The sequence below is a fragment of the Drosophila grimshawi genome, unplaced genomic scaffold (assembly GCF_018153295.1).
Source record: "Drosophila grimshawi isolate 15287-2541.00 unplaced genomic scaffold, ASM1815329v1 contig_848, whole genome shotgun sequence".
Lineage (NCBI taxonomy): Eukaryota > Metazoa > Arthropoda > Insecta > Diptera > Drosophilidae > Drosophila > Drosophila grimshawi.
In genome coordinates, this window is record NW_025063692.1 from 5,448,812 (window position 1) to 5,467,757 (window position 18,946).

The window sequence follows — 18,946 nt, forward strand, 5'->3', positions numbered from 1 at the left end:
TTCATTTTTTTCTTTTCTTTTTTTTCATGCCGTGGGTACAAAAAGCAGAAACAAATGCTCGAACCACTCCAATACGTGTAAGTAAGTAGTTTATGAATCAGAAAATGTTCAATGCTCTAAGCATAATATAATACAATATAAGATAATATAATATAATATAATATAATATAATATAATATAATATAATGTAATATAATATAATGTATAATTATATGTGGAAAGTTTTTTTGTTTTATGTTTTTTTTTTGTTTTGTTTTTTTTTTTTGTAAGTTTTGGGTTAGTTTGGTTAAGATGTGATTAAACTAAGTTAATACAATGCAATGTAAGTATATAAGTACAAATTGTGAGTGCATACAAAGTAATATACATATATCTTCGTAGACAATAATAAGTAGGCATACATAATCAAATATAGAGAGTAATCGATTGGAGTGTCTTTGTGTTCTCATTTTTACCTAATAGCAATTACTTATAGATAAAATGTACCATCTTAATATTGATATTGATTTGGTTTTCGTTACTGATTTGTTTTGGTTTGTTTTGGGCGCGTTTTTTTGACAAAAGCGGCTACGTTTACGTTTTTGGTTTTTTGGTTTTTGTAATTGTGTTTTGTTTTATCTTTTTGTTTTACTCTCTCTTTCATTTGCATGTGGTTGCTCTCTTTCGTATCGAGTTACTGCGCCTGCTGCAAACTAGTTGATATTTTCCGATTTCATCTGCCCACTGCTACGGGTTAGCAACTGCAATTAAATTAAAGCAAAGCTTAAATCTAGACCGTGTTTAAGCGCCTATTTCGCCTTGGCATCGTTTTGGCTGTTGATTCCAATCGTTTTTTTTTTTCTTTCATTCTATTTTCTATTATTTTTTGGTATTTGACTAAATGCTTATTAGCTAAATTGAGTTATCGAACGATGTCGTCATCGTTATCGTTATCGATCTATCGTAGTGAAGTGTGTGTTTTCTTATTTTATTTTTTTGCAAAGCTCTGTTGCTTCGGGTGCTCTTTAAATATTTGATAACTAATTTGTGTGTTTCTCGGGGTCGTGTGTGTGTGTTTTCTGTGTAAAGTGTTGTATAATGTAAAATTGTTTGGAAGTTGCTGTTGTTGTGTTGGTTGTATGGTTTTCTCAAGCTGCTTGTCCGTCCAATTGAGTTAACACATATACATATATTTCTATATAAGTACCTATGCATGTATACAGCCCAAAATATATATATGTATATACATATATATTTTGATATATATATACATATATACACTAAAAGCAGAATATATATATATATGTTTTGAAATAATTGTAAATGCATTTTATGCTTAGTTAATGATTTTCATTGTTATTCGTTCACAAGTGTTTTTTCAGTTGGGTTCAGTATTTGCTTTGTTTTTTTGGTTTTTTGGTTTTTTTTTTTGTTTTTCATTTTTTGGTTGCCTGTTCTTAACTCTTCTTGCTGCCTTCTATCAGTATTCCATTCATTTGCCAGTGTGTGAGTGTGTGTGTATGTGTGTTTGTTTCAGTGTTTATTTGTTTGTGTGGGTGGAGTGTTCTTTGTCTATTTCTAAGTACCATTTCCTCAACGCCTCCATCTTTTCCTGCTTTCTCAGTATCCACTTCATCTGCACAATCCGCCTTTTAAAATGTACTTATATTGTTTAGCTATATTTAGGTAATTGTAGAGTATGCACTTATGTATGCATGCTGTGAATTCTATGACCGAGTCGCTGAGTTTCGAATTTATACAGCTGTGCACCTCTAGGCCTCAAGGTTTTCAGAAAAAGCTAAAAAAAAAACCAAGTACTCAAACAAAGTCTTGTTTCTTTCTTTAAAAAAGTATCGTTGTACAAGATGAGCGAGACATCCAGCTTGAAACTGGTTTCTGAATTTTCTTTAATTTTACTTAAGATCACTTCTCTTCCTGAATAAATATAATTTAATATTCAAAAATTCTGGTTTATACTAAAACTCAGTAAAGGAAAATCAAAAAACATCTTGTCAAACATCACTTAGATGAATAGTTTGAAGCATTATTAAACAGATTTACAATGTGAAAAATGTTCTGAATTTACTTCAATTTCACTTAGAAGAGAGTATAAGAAATGCGAAAAATTCAAAAGAAAGAAAGATTCTGATGCGTCTAGGGCCTTTGTGCTAACAGCGATGAAACCAACTTGGCTACTTGTTTTTGGGCCACAGTCAACTCGAGTCACATTTTAATATTGCTTTCTTGAATAACGAGGGAGGACCCAGCAACGTAGCAACGTCCCCGAAGCATGGGATCCAATCCGCACCTGGCTAATGTGATGGAAATTATTATATTTTATTTATGTAATTGTAATTGTAATTATGTAATTAAATCCATTAGGTTCATTGTAGTGTTTAACTTTATACACCCGTACACTTATTAGTTTATGCATAGTGAGTATTTGTATTTTCTATTTTCCATTTATGATTTTGCTTTACTTTCATTTTTATAGGCTAGGTTATATTATTTGAGTCCACTGGCAAAACAAACAAATCAACGAACGAAAATCGAATCGAATCGTGTTCGTATTTGTATTTGTGTGTTTGTGCTGTCTAAATTCAATTCGTAGCTGTCCACACACATATGTATACATATAAGGTATTAGTTTTTACTATTGAATATCGAATATCGTATATCGAACATCGAGCTTACATTAATAACATATAGATATCTCTATGTATGTATGCATGTATGTATATGCTGCCCATGACTTGTATGCTGGTTGTCTTTTGGGATCCAAAGAGCTCGATCTTTGACGGGCACATTTGGCGAACATTTTTATATATGTTATTTTTTGAATCTCGGGCTTTTAATGTTTGTCCAATCTTTGATATTTTTTAAATGAATTTCACATTTTTTATTTGCGTTATTTGCCTCATGCATTTACATAGTTTGCCATGTATATATACACATATATACATATACATATACATATATATATGCATGTATATATACTTAGTATTCAATATATTAATAAATTTTACTATAAATCTTTGTTTAAAAAATGTTACATCGTTTATGTATATATACTTTTTTAAATGTATATGTATGTATACATATATATATAGTTTTTAAAATTTGGTGTTTTCAATTTGCCCATGCAACGCCCACAAAGTTTTTATTTTAGCGTTTTTCTTTGAGTTTTTCATTAACTATCTTAAGTGTTTTTTTTTTTTCAGAGTGCCTGCTTGCCATGTAGATGTGGCTTTACTTTAAGCACTAAATCGAAAAAAAAGAGTCTCGTTTTAAAAATTGTATTTCTTGTTAGTATTTTATTTTGTCTTTATCAATTGCTAATTTCTACTGACACACACACATTGATTGCTGCTGTAGCGCTACTGAATATATTGGGGGAAAAGAATAAATGGGAAAAGGCATCTATGCATGTATTTAGTAGGCTCACTTTCTTACATGTATGTATATCTGTATATATCTGTATATATATATAGACGTATTTTTACCTATTTTGTTAGTGTTAGTTTTCTTGCATCCGACAAACCATTTAAAAAACTTATGCATTTACTTTGTAGATCAGATTGAAACTGAGCGAGTTTCAATTATTCAGTATTTGTTCAAAAATGCGAGTGCTGTTGTTGTTTGTATTTTAAGTAAGTATATCTGTATATGTGTATTTTGTTTGCGGGTGTGTGACCAGGACTAGCAAATTTCAAACTGCATGCAATGTTGCCACATTTCAGTTACCCATTTGTAGCAGCTCAAGAGTTTCATTGAAAAAAAAAAATAAGGAAAAATAAACAAAAATCAATCATAAATTATATTAAGGAATGCACAACAGAAAACTGGCGATAACAATGTGCCGTGATTCGTTGTCAGTTTCCAGTGCAACGCTGCCAAACTGCAAGCTGTGCTTAGCAGCCCAATTTACATCTGCTTGATAGCTCAATCAATCAATCAGTTGATCAAACAATCAACAGATTGTGGCCAGCTGTTTGTTTTGCTTTGTTTGTTGTCTGTGGTTCTGATTGTGGTTTGCAAAAAGGAAAACAAAATGTTATTTTTTCTTGGGTTTTTGGTTTTTTCTCTTTGCATGGTTTTTTTTAATAAGTCACACATTTATTTTATATATACATATATGTACGTATATATGTATATTTGATTTTTTATTATTTTTGTGTTGTTTTTTTTTAGGTATTTTGTTGATGTTTCGCGTTTTTTGGTTTTATTTATAAGTTATAAGTTGTAAAAATGGAATAATAAGTAGGCATAATAATATATAATATAATATAATAGAATAGAATATAATATAATAAGTTTTCATTGTTTCTTTGCACATACAATATTGAATATACTTTGATATTTGTTTTGGTTTTTATTTGGTTTTTTTTTTTTTTTGGTTTTCGTTTTTCCATTTAAGTTAGACGACGACAAAAAAAAAGACTAAAACGATTACATATTTATAATAATAATAATGGTTATAAATATGTCATGATGTATGCATGGATGTATGTATGTATGTTGCATGTATGTTTATGTTTATCATCTATTGTAGCGTTTCTAAAACAGACCCAATTTATATTAATTATTTTTTTTATGGGGAATATTGCTCAACTCAATGCGAATCGAATCGAATTAAATTGAATCGAAGATAAGCTTTTGTAAATACATATTATAACATTAGATTAAGTGAATGCAATTCATATGATGTAATTAATTGATTAATTAAGTTAATTAAGTGAATTAAGTTTTTGAATAACGAACACAATACAAATACAATATATCAATACAATTATATATAGCAGCACATACTGGCTATAGGGCATACTATTCTGAATAAATTGTTTAAAATTAGCATTTACTTTGTATGAGTGTATTTTAATTGTTTTTTGTTATTTTTATTATGATTTTTTGTTTTTTTTTTTTTTTGGTTTTGTGGCTTTTACTTGCTTAGTTAAATGAATAAACATTAAATAATTTAGTTACGTAATATTAATATTCAATTTAGTTTAATTTAATTTAATTTAAAAAAAAATCAATTATTTTAAGTAATTGTTTTTAAATATGGCTTTTAAGTATTTTTTTTTTCTTTTTTTCTTTATTTGGTATTTGATGTATAGACATTTGTTGTTCTTTGTGTTTGTTGCCTCTTTTAAGCTTTGTTTTTTATTTAGTATTTTATAGTACTTTTTGTGTGTGCGTGTGTGTTATTAAATAATAAAAAAAAAATGGTAAATTATTTAATTTCCCACAAAAGAAAAACAGAAAAAATATAAAAATTTTCGCTAAGATTTCATTAATGATCAATAACTTCGCTTAGCATACAAATCAATATATAGGTAAACACACATATATACTATATACTTGACTATATACAGTATATTTGTGCATTTCAATTACGACTACAACTCGCTGTCAAATGCCATAGTAGTTATTTTTGGTTTGATCAATCTGATATATTTGATATATATATCCTTAAGAGGTTTTCTCGATTTTGCTAGAGAGAGATTATAGAGTTGGCCAAATCAAAAAATACATTCAGTTTGTTGTTCTCAATACAAAACTCGAATAGATTAGATAGATAGTGTTCGTTTTTTAAGTGGTTTTGGTTTTGTTAGTCTTAAAGCTAACCTGCAACACACGATTGCCGAGGGTATATCCGTTGAGTGATTGTATGGCGACGACAGCCTCATCATAGTTGGTCATTGTAACGAATCCGAATCCCTTGCATTTGCTGGTCTGCAGATCCCTAATGACCTTGACCGATTGCACCGCACCAAATGGCCCGAATAGCTGCCATAGTACATTCTCCTCGGTCTCGGGTGCCAGATTATAGACGAATATGCACCAACCGGATCCGGTCATCGCATTGCCCGGCAATATCGAATTGGCCAACAGATCACCAGCCAGCGGTGAGTATCTGATTTATCAATTATTAACAGTTGGTCATTTATTTGTATTTTATTTTTTTATATATATATATAGATATATTTTTTTTTTTTTGGTTTGTTATTGGTTGGGGTAGAGAATGAAATTGAATTAGTGCACACATAATGATAGGGTATCTACTAGTGTAGGTATCATGAGAGAGAGATAGAGAGAGAGAGATATACAGAGAGTAAATACTTGAGCTTGTATTCATTGTATTCAGTTTATGATACATATATTGTAAGTATATCGTAACAAAATTGTGTCAAATCCCTCCTTGAGTAAAACACTTAGGAAACCATTTAACGCTATGCTGGGTAATATGTTATTAATTTATTATGTTTTTTCTTTTTTTTTTTTTGGTTTTTGTGTACCCTTGCAGTGGTGTATATAGGTCCATGTCCGTCTGTATGTATGTCGTTTTCTCAGAGTCTACAAGAGCAACAGAAATAAACTTGGAATATAAGTTCTCGTACATCGTACGCAGATCAAATTAACTTCATGTTATCGATATTAAATTTCCATCTAAGTTTTACAAAGCTAAAATAAAATTAATCTATAATAATCTATCTATTAATATTAAGCACAGTTGTTTATTTTTGCAAAACATCAGACAAATATAAATACATAGTATATTTTGTCAACTCTACCATTTGCAAGGGTATTGTAACATCGGCCAGCCAAAGTTATAAGTTCTATTTAATTCTGTTTTATAAGTTATTTTATACATGCTTTCATGGCCACTATTACACTGTGCTGCAAAAATTTTGATTTCATTTCCTTTTTCGTTTTGTGCCGCATTTTTTTTTTCTATTTGCCCAATTGTTCAGTTAAAAGCACAATCATGTAATTGTCGCTAGTTTCGTACAAAAATCAAAATGGAAAATATATGTAAATATATGTATATGTATATTTATAAAATCAAAGCAGACTTGGAATAAAGTTTGGTTGTCAACGAATATATGTTACACAGTGATATTTTATATAAAATTCAATCGAAATTGACTGAAATTATATTGTTTCGCTTGTTGAAGAACCAAATCAGAAATCATGCGACGTACGGAATTCAAATTGAACGTTTGAAACACAAAAAGCCATTATAGAAAAACATAACAAATACAGATAAAATATATATTAAATTCTTGAAATAATATCTTTGTTTTTATTATTGGGTATTTATGAGGAACAATTACACACAAACATTTAGCTAAACATTTAGTATCAAAACTGTCTATTTTTGAAATGATTTATTTTTTTTCAGGGTGTCAAACTGGAACCGAGACTGGCCCCGTTAACCAAAATAGATCGATTGAAATACAGAACCGGCAAAGGTGGCGAAATTCGGAAGTGATGTCATTAGTGATCGTGTAAGGGTCATCCCATTAATTGAGTTTCAAAAATGCATAGATATATATCAATACCAAGCGCCAGCTTCCATTATTTTCATGTTTGAGGATTTTTTGAGGCTCTTTCGAAGCATAAATTCGTTTCGGTTTGACACCCTGTTTTGTTTTTCGCAAATAAACAAAGAAAAACAGCAATAAATACATTTGTATGTGTGTCAGTGAGTGTGTGAGTGTATTGTGTGTATGTGAGAAATGAATAAGTCGAAAAATTCACCTTTGCAAACCCTTGTTAATCGCTAACATGGGAAATTTTCCAATGCTAAAATTATGATGAGAAATTTGTTTTTTTTTTTGTATTTTTTTTTTTTTGTCAAAGAAAAAAGAAAACCGAAATATGCCACATAAGAGGTAGGTAAATAGAAATAAAGTTATGTAAACGTTATGTTCAAACCCATAAAAATCGAAATCATAGCAAATATATACATGTATATAGAAATATAAATAAAACAAACTCATGTCTAATATTGGTAGTAGTTCTTCTTCTTCTTCTTCAACTTCTTTATCTAAACTTAAGAACTGGAACGTAGAGCGGACACCCAAAGGGGGGCAACAAATATACACTCGGACTCGTGTTTTGACTAGACTAAGTAAATAGTAAATATATATATATACTATATACTTATATATAAATATATATATATGTATATATAGAGTATGTTCCGTTACTCCGTGACTGAGTGAGGTTTTTTTTTGTTTTGTTTTTTATTTTATTAATTGATATTGCGCACCTGATACGTCCGGCTGAAGGTAGGGCACCGGCCAGTCGACGTGTTGCCGCTGCCGCCTGGGGCGTCAAATAGGCGGTGAGGGGTGGAGCAATTTGGGCCTTGGCGCTATTGCTTGGATTGTTGGCGAACTTAACTGTTATCGGCTCGGCATAGCCCTTGGGCGTTTTACCGTTCAGCTCCTGTATGGCGCGTTCAGCTTCGTTGCGTTGATCGAAACGGATAAAACCGACACCCTTCGATAGACCTGTGACAAGCACACAAGCATCAATTAGACAAATCGATAAATTATAGATATCGTTATCGTTAGCGTTATAGTCACGTACCAGAAATATTATCACAGAGTATACGAGATGTAATTATTTTGCCAAACGATGCAAACATCCCCTCCAAGTCTGGTTGTGATAGATTTTTCGGAAGACCCGATACATATAAATTAGCACCCTTTATAGATTCTGAACTTGGACGGGCGTATGATACTTTAATAACCTTATTCTGCAAACGCAAACCGTTCAGGGTGTTCACAGCCTTCTCAGCATCCTCGGCACGCACATAATTAACAAATCCATAGCCCAAACTCTGGCCTAAATAACAAAAAAGAATATAAATAAAATATTTTATTTGATAGGTTTTGCATTTAATTTGATAACTTACCCTGTTGCAGAGCCGGATTGAGTGCGGTCAATGATGCTGGCAAGACTGTAAAAAGTAATTGTAGTTCTTGATATGTGAATAAAGGGCTTTGATTCTATTGTTCAGTTTATGCATGCTAATAAATAATAATTCAATCAATCGCTTTCGTTACTAAAGTGTGCAAGCTACGAACCAAATCAAAGCTAGCTAAGTCAATTTAAATAGAAACATAGTAATAAATTATTGATATTGAGATAATGCTGTACCACATGCTAAGTTGAATGATAAATTCATCAAGAAGTAAATAACTAAATTAGATGTATGACAAATGATGAGTGTTATATATGCAATAAAAAAATAAATATAAATACACATATATATAGAAAGCATATTAGAATGTTGGTTAATATTTACCCAAATTACCTGAGACTTTATCTCGCACCAGTTTGCAACTCTCCAACTCACCAATGCTAGAGAAGAGCGAACGCATCTCCTCTTGCGTCATGGTTTGTGGCAGATAGTTGACTATCAAATTGGTGCGCGACTCATCATTGCTGCCATCAACGGATCCATTGGCGCTACCGTTCTTCACAATGTCCATTGCGTTGGTCATGTTCTCGTCCTTGTTGCTATTGCCGTTAATGGTGCTAATGGTGATTTTGATGTTGCAATTGTACTTGCAACTGTTACTGCAACTGTTACTATTATTGGTACGGTAATACTAGCAACTGTTGCCGGTACTGCTACTGTTTTTGTTACTGATACTGCTACCGGTACTGTTACTGCTCCTGTTACTGCTCCTGTTACTGCTCCTGTTACTGTTACTGTTACTATTGCTGGTACTGTTGTTACTGCCTTTAGTTGCACCCGGTAGTTGTTCTTGTTGTTGTTCGTTTGCGCTTAGTATTTAATCTCACTGCTTGCTTGGTTATGCTTACAATATATGTGCTTATATCTTTGAATTTTTAATTTCTTTCTTTTGTTTTCTTTTGTTTTTGTTTTTTTTTTTTGTTATAGTATTATTTATAAAGTTCTTTGACTGCGCTTTGCACAAGTCCCGTGAAGTTGTTTGTCGCAAGGATTTTCTTTTTATCGAATTTTCGCTTTAGACTTATGACGTTTTTTTTTTGTTTTCCTTTTCGTTTTTTTTTTTTTGTGTTTTGTGGGTTTTTAGATCAACTACGATCGCAAAAAAAAATAGTCCTTTATTTATGTTATGTTTCTTTGTTTTTTGTTTTTCTCTGTGTCTTAAACCGTTCTTTGGCTTCGCTTAAAGTTTAAAATTTTATTTAAGTTTGAATTTATTTTTGTTTTAGTTATTTTTAGATAAAAGAGTAAATTTTGCTAATGGTTTTGGTATTTCTGGTTTTGTTTCGAGTCTCTCTCTTTTGTTGATTTTTTTGTTTCGTTTTTTTTTTTTGTTCTCTTTTATTATTCTTTATATATAAAATTGCAAAAATGCAAAAAGATAGCAATAATTTTTTGTTTTATATAATTATTATTATTTTTACTAAATTTGCGTTTTTTGTTGTTTGTTTTTCTTCTTTTTTTTTTGTTTTGTTTTGTTGTTGTTGGAACTTAGTTGTGTTTTTATTCGAAATATACATACATATATAATATATGGTATATGTATTTATTATAATGTTGTATATACGCTTAAATATGATTATTCGTTATATTTGTTGTTGTTGTTCTTTTTATTATGTTAATAGTTGTTGTTGGTTTTGTTTGGTGGTGTTTGGTTTAACGTTTTGCTTCTTCTTCGGTTGCAATTTCAAAATCTTCTCATCGATTTGTGCTCTTCTCGTTCTCTTCTTTCTCCCAGTTGCTCTTCTTGTTTGTTTCTCGTGTCCGATAAATGATAAATAGCTGTTCGATTGCTCGCCCGTTTTTACTCAATCTGCAAGTAGTAAATTGTAAAAACAAAAATATCATTTCAGTTTCAAAGCAGCTAAATATAGAACAAGTTTGCCAACACAACCCCCCCGCTGATAAGCGAAGCGAGAAGCGATAGAAAAGCCACCCCAAAAATATATTTGTCTATGTAGATTTTTGACATGTTTTCGGCATCATCATCTTTTTAATAACCACCCCATCCCCCATCTCCCATAACTTAAACCAAAAGCCCCAAATATGTTTACCAAGTTTACCAAGTTTCTTTTGCTTTTTTATATTTTCTTTCTTGTCAGCAAAAATCTTGGATTAATAATTTGAAATTGAATTAAATTACTGTTATGCGAGATTGTTTATCAGTGTTAAATGCACAATTCGCTTGCTCAGCAGTTCTGCACCACAATGAGAAAGTACTGAAGAACATTTAACATTTGTTGTACCCTGTGTAATGTTAGGGGAATGTGTGTGGGTAATAGGCATATAATATTGATAAGGATCAGCAGTTAAAAAAATGTAGTTATTAAATGATGAAATTCATTTAACAGGGCAAACCCTAGTCGATCTTTCTCAAGTGGAGCACACATAATTTTTTTTTCCTTTTTTGCACTGATCAGCATTTTTTTATGTGAGCTTTCAAGTTGATATTAAATACCCAGTAACCCAGAAACTTAACAGGATTTCGATAGTATAAGATAGAAATGTGATAATATTATAAAGGCTAAACGCAATTCCATTTATTTTATCATTCCGTTTGATATTGGCATTGTTCGAATAAAAATACAAGCTGTCAAAAGTTTAAGTATTCAATCGCATTTCAACACCTGTGCTAAGATGTAGTTACAAAATAGCCAAGGGTGCTAAAATTCGTTTGCTTTCCACGAACTAACTAAGCGGATGCTTAAACTCTCTCTTTCTCTCGCATTAATGAAAAATTATTATAATTCTGTGCAACACAACTCCAATCGGAATATATAGCTTGCCTGCACATTGTTCCAATAGGAAGCATTTTGAGGGGTTGAAAAATAGACATAGACAAGGAGAGACAGAGACAGAGAGAGAGAGAGAGAGAGAGAGAGAGAGAGAGAGAGAGAGAGATAGAGATATATAGATAGAGAGATATAGAGAGAGAGGACGAGTGAGAGCGAGGGGTAGGGAAAATGTTACTCCCTTTTGGCTAGAAATTGAAAATGAAAATAGGGTAAAAACTTGACGCGAAAAACAAACAAACGAAGCGGCACGTCGCGCACAGGACACACAGGACATGCAGGATACACAGGACACATGGGCTGCTTGTTGGCTGTGCATTCGATGTAGGATTTTGGACGGTTGTCGGTTGTTGGGCTCTTAAATTCGATGGGTCAATGAACTCGTCGCTTAGCGGCCAGTGTTTTTCTTTTTGTATTTAGGTTTTTGGCTTTTCTAGTTATTGTTGAGACCGTTGTGGTTATTGTTGTTGTTGCTGTTGCTGTTGTTGTTGTTGCGGTTGCGGTTGCTATTCAACAGCTGTTGCGGCCAGCGTTCAATGAACTCGATGGCAACGCAACTTGAAAAGGCACCTAGAAAGGACGACAACAGCAACAACAATCGGCATGTCATAAGCAGATAAACAATAATAAAAATAAATAAAAACAAACACACGAAGAGCACTTGAAAGGCCAAAGAAACAAAAGAAAAACGAAAAGAAACACAAGAAAGATGAGCGATCCACAGCACGCCGAATATTAAATACCCTTTACAGAAAGCAGTCCAACTGCTAATACCTGGTTGTGTTAAATATGTCTACACTCAGAAAAAAAACACACAGATTTTTAGAAATTCGAGATTCTTTAAGATATACGATATATCTATAGAACTCTATCATTAGCTTTTTTGTTGTTTATACAATTTTAACTCGTTTCTGAAATTTAAAAATTAAGGATTTGCATTTCTACCTTTTAGAAAATGCACTTTTTAATAATAAAAAATATTTCTAATAAAAATAAAACAAAACATCAAATTTTTGGGTTTGTCGATTTAGGGTAAGTAAGAGAAATGATTTCTTATATTTGGAAATCGTTTCTAAAAACAAGAAGAAGTTCTTAGTATTTATATACATATATGTATATTTTATGGAATTGGTTGTTTCATTCATGCGCTACACACTTTTGGACAAAATCTTAATATACCATCGATAAGGGTATACAAAAAAATAAATAAAACAAGTCAAAGTCAAAGCCGCAAAAGCGGAGACGACTCCAAAGAACAAAAGGAAGTGCAGCTATCAAAAGCTCAAGAGGAAGCAAAGAGCACACACACTCAAAGGGAAAAGAGAGCGAGAGAGAGAGAGAATGAGGCTGCAGTTAAGCTAGCTGCATCTCAGCAGGAAATTGCAAGCAGCTGCCGCATCAGCCACCCAACAGCCACTTCGCCACCAGCAACTCCCCATTCAGATGGCAACCCCCAAACGGCCAGCGACCTGGCCAAGTACGTGTGTGAATATATATATATGTGTGTGTGTGCATGTTATAAAAAAGGAGGGAAAGAAAGAAAGAAGGAAGGAAGGCAAGAAAGAAAATGTGTAATTGAGACTTTTGCGCCGATATCTGTGACCTCATTTAAAATGTGTGTCGCCCCACAGTGCCTTGAGGTGGGTCAGGACATGTCTTAAATATTGATGGCCAAGGATACAAAAAGACAGCAGCATGAGCGAGACAGCAGACAGCAGACAGGGAGAGAGAGAGAGAGAGAGAAGCAAGCTGCCAAGAAAAGAAGGAGCCAGCAAAAGACGTGTGCCAATGAGAGAGAAAGAAAAGAGGGAGCGAGAGAGAGATGGGGAGAGAGAGCGAGAGATACATAATCAGAGGCATTGTGAGAAAGAGAAAGAAAGAGATGAAGAAGAAAGAACGAAGAGTCAGCAAGAAGATAACAAAGAAAGACAAATACACCAGACTTAAAAGTGGCCCAAGTCAGAAAGGGAGAGAGAGAGAGAGACAGGAAGAAAGACAGAGGGAGATAAAAGAAAGAAAAAGCTTTCAACTTGACGGAAGACAGAGATTTTGAAAAATGTAGAATAAAGAATAGAGATATAGAGAAAAAGAGGGAGTGAAAGATACTTAGTCTTAGACAGCTCCTCAAGGATATCAACTATAACTGTCTCTATCTGCATCGCTGTATCTCCCTTCCTCTCACCCTATTTGTCTCCCTCTCTGTATCTCTCTTGCTCTCTCTCTCTCTCTCTCTCTCTCTCTTTCTATCTCTCAATCAATTATAGATCATACGGGGAACATTGACTGTAACAAGTCCCAATTTGCTTAACACTTTTCGCACACTTTTCCCACTAGAAAAAAAAAGGCACATGAAAAAAATAACGGAAAATACTCACAAAAAAAATTCAGCATACACTGTTATAACTGTTCTATGTGTGTATATATATTCATATATATATATATATATACATATTTTTTTTTTTTTGGCAATAGATACAAGCCAAAGTCAAAAACAAAACAAAACACAAAAAAAAGGAGAAATGATGAAGAAGAAGAAGACGACGACGATGAGGAAGAAGAAGAGGAGGGAGCCAAAAATAAAAGTTTTGAATTGTATTGATTGTAAAGCTCGCTCTCTATTTCTATCTCGCTGTCGCTCTCGCTCTCGCTCTCGCTCGCACTCGCACACTGGTCGTTGCAGGCAATAGCAGCTGCTATCTCGCTCTGGTGACAGTGTATTTGTTGTTGTTTAGGTGTTAGTTATAGTTGTTCAACGTTGTTGTTGTAGTTGTTGTGATTGTGGTTGTTGTTGTTGCAGTTCATGTTGTTGTAGTTGCTTACATTTCCTTTAATTTGTTGCACAGTGTAACAAAAAGCGAAAAAAAATATATATGTATATAAATTTGACTAGGACTGTTGAACACAATTGTTGTTTGTTGTTGGTGTTGTTGTTGTTGGTTGTTGTTGGTTGTTGTTGGTTAACAATTAGCTTGGCTTTCAACGTATTGCAATTTTTTAGTAGCCCCGACACGAGTCTTAAACGAAACGAAAGTTGCGATAGTAGCGATAATTAAAGCGTCTATATATATATATATATATACAATATATATATTTATATCTTCTGGTATTTTATTGCACAGAGACAGTGAGAGAGTTATGCACAGTTATAGCTGTTGTTGTTGTTGTTGTATTTGTTGTTGTTTTATATTTTATATAGTTTTGTTAAAAAACCGAGAACACAACAACAAATTCGTAACTGAATACAAATACAAAACACAAAAACTGGTGCAGAGGAGTCAAAAAATTATAAATGAATGTTCTCGAATGAGAAACACAACCGAATGGAATCAAAACCGAACGAAAGCAACGAACGAACACGTACGACTGAACTGAAAAACCAGGCGCCGCCGGCCACAGCTCGCCATACACACTCGTACACGTAGTATCCTTTAACCCCCCACACACACACACACACACACACAGACACACATAGAGAGAGAGCAGGAGCGAGAGAGCGTACATGCGTGCATGGTTGCTTGCCAGCAACCACCCGGGCTTTTTCACATTCATATCCTTTTTTGGCGCTATCACGCTCGCTCCCAGGCTCAAGGCTCGGGCCAAGCTGGTACACACCCTTTTGAGCGAACGAGCTGGCAATACAAAAGCATGCGCCCTCTCTCTCTCTCTCTCTCTCTCTCTCTCCCACTCGCTGTTTACTGAGAGGGCATGTGGGTGGCTGGGCAATGTGGAAAGGGGTTTTTTTGTTTTTTTTTTTTTGGGGATATGCAAGATATGCAAGTGTGTACACACTTATATACACAATACATATACATTCTATATAAATATATATATATATATATATATATATATATATATATGTATGTATATACTATATACTTTGATATGCAAAGCAGATTAAGAGCACCATCTGGCGCTTATCAAGGGAGCAAGGAGCAAGGAGCAAGCAGCAAGAAGAAGCTCTCCAAATGCTATTTTCAGTGTATGAATGTAAACACAGCTCTTTCAATATTAATATCAATCAAATTGGCTTAGAAACATTCACTTAAATAGACACAAATACTTTGACGGCTAATCATAGAAACTGGCAGAAGACTAACTTAGAGGAAACTACAATTATTCATTTAATTATATGCCATAACTTGTAAATGAAGTTTAGTATTTAATATTAATATTTTATATTGATCAATGTTTCTATTAGAATGTTATATGACAAAAAAGGATTAACAAAAGAAATGTTAAAAGATATACATATAATAACAGAAACAAGAGGGATCTGTTACAGCCTCAGAGATCCGTTTTTCAACGAGTTCCGGCTATAATAAGAAGACTAATTTGCATAGAGACAATCAGACATCTGGCACTTCTTGAATATATATATCTGAATAATAAAATTTAACTAAAGTAAGAATAAGTGGGTGACTTAAGGGTAACGGATATGCAACCAATGTATAACTTATAGATCAGAGTCTTAAAGCACTCAGGGACTCTAGGAATATTTCCAATAAGATGTGACATCCCCCTCTCGCTCCCTCGCTCTCCCTAGGGACTCCTTTAAGTACTTGTAATTGCCCAACAAATTCTCAAGCAAGTTAATTTTATAATACCAAGTTATATTTAGAAACAGGGAACAAAAGCCAAATTGTTGGCCAGATTAAAGCTCGACAAGAGACAAAAGACATGGGACAATTTAGACACAGCCACAAACACAAAACGAAAGCCCCCTCCACACCCCCCCCTCAATCCCACCGCCCACCCAACCCTCAATAAGGATACGCAAACTAACGACCGCGACGAAGAGAGGGAGACAGAGAGAGAGAGAGAGCCCCCCCGGACATCCCAGAGCCCGACTTTCCATGGAGAAACTAGAGAAAGAGAGAGAGAGAGAGAGAGAGAGGGAGAGAGAGGGAGCAGCTTTGCCGGTAGCCGGTTGTCTTTGATTTGTAAACGCTTCACACCGGGAAAAGCGGAGAGCGCTGCACCTTGCAGCAAACAGTCTATTAATCAGAGCTACACACACTCGCACACACACACGCATACACACTCGCACACACACTCGCACACACTCGCACACACACGCAATGAAACAGCTTCCTTATGATAAATAATGAAATTTCAACGTTTTAGCTTGACAACACTGAAGTTGAACAAAAGCGAGAATATTGAGAGAACAGAGAAGGTCGCCCCGTGGGGAGGTGCCGGGCGGTGGTTGAGTTGCTTTTTTTTTTGTTGGGTGGTTGCTGCTTCTTTGCTGCTTGAGTGGCAACTGTTTGCATTTTTTAAGCATTTGCATTTCTTTTTTTCTTTCTTCTTCTTTTTTTGCATAGGCTCTTGAAGATAATTCCGTTTATCTTTTGACCCAATTCCTATAATTTTCCGTGTTTTGGGGTGGTTGTCAGCCCCTTACTCCACTCTGCCTGTTTTCTCTACGTATGCGTGTGTGTTTGTGTGTGTGTGTGTTTGTGTCTGTGTGTGTGTGTGTGTATATATGTGAATGAGCCTTGAGTATTGAGTGTCAAGTGGATACTTGTGAGTATTCGTGCACTAAATAACTCATTTCTACAGATCAAATACAGATATTGAATATCTTCGAGCACAATTTTGCATATTGTATCTGGGTAAATGATTTGAAATACTTCAAATTGTGCACTACATACATAGTACATATGATTTAAGGTATGCCAAGGATTTTACACCCTTGCAGACCGAAGTCAACTAGAAATCTTAAAACCCCAGCGATCCTATCCCATCCTATGTGAGCTATAAGATTAAGTATTCCGATGTTGGTGATTTCTTGCATAAGGGGAAGAAACATTATCAGCAGAACTGGTGAGTTTGTTCAGGATATCTTGTAAACAAAAAGGAACTCCTTTAAAATTAAATGAAAGATTTACAATTATTTTCTAACAATGCATAAGCTGCCTCTACTTAAGTTCGACAATTTCCCATTTTACCCGACTTATTCCAATTTAAAAAGTAAAACAAAAGTCAAAACAGGTTCACGATCGCCTCACTCACTCAGCAAGCCTTGAGGCAGCAACCCCCTCTTTATTTTGGTTTATACAAAAAATTTGGCCATGTGCTTTCATTTTCCAAAGCGTTTCTCCGACTTGAATGTGTGTCAAAATGCCAAAATGCTGTCAAGTTTTGACAGCGACAAAACAAAAAAAAAACAATAGTAGGGAAAGTTTGGAAAAAGGATCGCTGTCAAAGAAGAGTGTCGCATAAACCAGTTTGAATGCTAACTCGTTGCTTGTTGGCTCAAATACGCAACCAGAACGAATCGATTTGCATTGCACAGGACGGGAGAGAGATAGAAATAGATCCTCTATAGAGGAGAAATCTAACACGATCCACCACCAACTTGGCAACACAAAACAATTACACCACCAGCAGCACTACCAGTACCGGCGGCAGTACCGACACCAGCAGCTCTACACTAAGACAAATAAAACCGACCTACAAATTATAAAGTTTTTTTTAGTTTTTAGAAATAAGTTCTGAAAAAAAGAAAACATTTTCCTTAAAATTACGCTTGCCCTAAGTTATATATTATTATATTTCTTCAACCACTTTAGAAATTTACTTTCTGAATAATGAGACAAGGACCCTTGACGCCAAAACTATGGCGAATTCCTAAAATTAAAAGCGGCTTTTTGCTGAGTGTACCACAACCTGGATGGGGGTTCAGAGCTGTGAAATCTTTAGTTAAACAGCGACTTATTGACTTTTTTCAGCAGGGTCTGCGGAAAAACTGGAATCTAATGACATTTCAGCTGGAGCAGTGGCGCAGTTTAGTTTGTTTTTAAAGGGTGATAGTTTCACATATACTTCTGATTCTAAGCTGAGGCATAGTTAAGCGAATTTTGGAATAGACTAAGTTAAAACCAATAGTTTGAGAGTGGTCACTTAAAGTTATTCGTTTATAGGCACATCAAAAGGTATTGTTGAGCTCAACGCTGTTCAACATTAGAGATGAAGCAACCCCTTTTTATATTCTATACACACCGCCTGTGGGCGTCCCATTTATTGCGAAATTCCGTCTCTCTCCCTCTCTCTCTATCTCTGTCTCCCTCTCTCTTTGACACTCACTCGCTCTCGCTCCTATTAGATAAGAGTTCAATGCACCCGAAATTGCATAGAATGGTAGGTTGAACACTGAATTGAATATCAATTGAAAATGCACATCAACCCAACCAGCCCAATCAGCAAAGGATGTCCATATGTCCACAAGGTAGTCAGGCAGCTAAGCGCTGATCAGCTGTTTTTGTGGCCCACGTACAGTGAAGCCTGCCACAGCTGTGTCGAACCGGCTGAGTAAGTGAGCAACCCTCTTCGCCTTCTGCTTCTTACCTCCTGTCTCTCGGGTGCTACTTTAAGGGTTGTATCCGCATCTGTGTGT

General features: G+C 34.2%; 1 protein-coding gene across 2 annotated transcripts; it reads right to left on the reverse strand.

Moving 5' to 3' along the window:
- Positions 1-5,054: 5,054 nt before the first annotated feature.
- LOC6566328 (ELAV-like protein 2) lies at positions 5,055-9,798 on the reverse strand. 2 transcript variants are annotated; one of them, XM_001992019.2, is made up of 5 exons: positions 9,092-9,798; positions 8,690-8,734; positions 8,362-8,619; positions 8,039-8,282; positions 5,055-5,896 (listed from the first exon to the last, which is right to left on the reverse strand). In XM_001992019.2, exons 1-5 carry the CDS (start codon positions 9,279-9,281, stop codon positions 5,572-5,574), a joined length of 1,062 nt encoding a protein of 353 aa, XP_001992055.1. In that variant the 5' UTR covers positions 9,282-9,798; the 3' UTR covers positions 5,055-5,571. The 2 variants fall into 2 exon arrangements, with proteins under 2 accessions (XP_001992055.1, XP_032594646.1); XM_032738755.2 differs by having other exon boundaries at positions 5,231-5,896; positions 9,083-9,798.
- Between the last annotated feature and the right edge of the window lie 9,148 nt (positions 9,799-18,946).

Coding starts and splice junctions, on each gene's coding strand:
- LOC6566328 (XM_032738755.2), bottom strand. CDS start 9,281: ATGACCAACGCAATGGACATTGTGAAGAACGGTAGCGCCAATGGATCC. Junction 8,283..8,361: donor ACTCTGTGATAATATTTCTG/GTACGTGACTAT, acceptor TGCTTGTCACAG/GTCTATCGAAGGGTGTCGGT. Junction 5,897..8,038: donor CCTTCAGCCGGACGTATCAG/GTGCGCAATATC, acceptor TTGATAAATCAG/ATACTCACCGCTGGCTGGTG.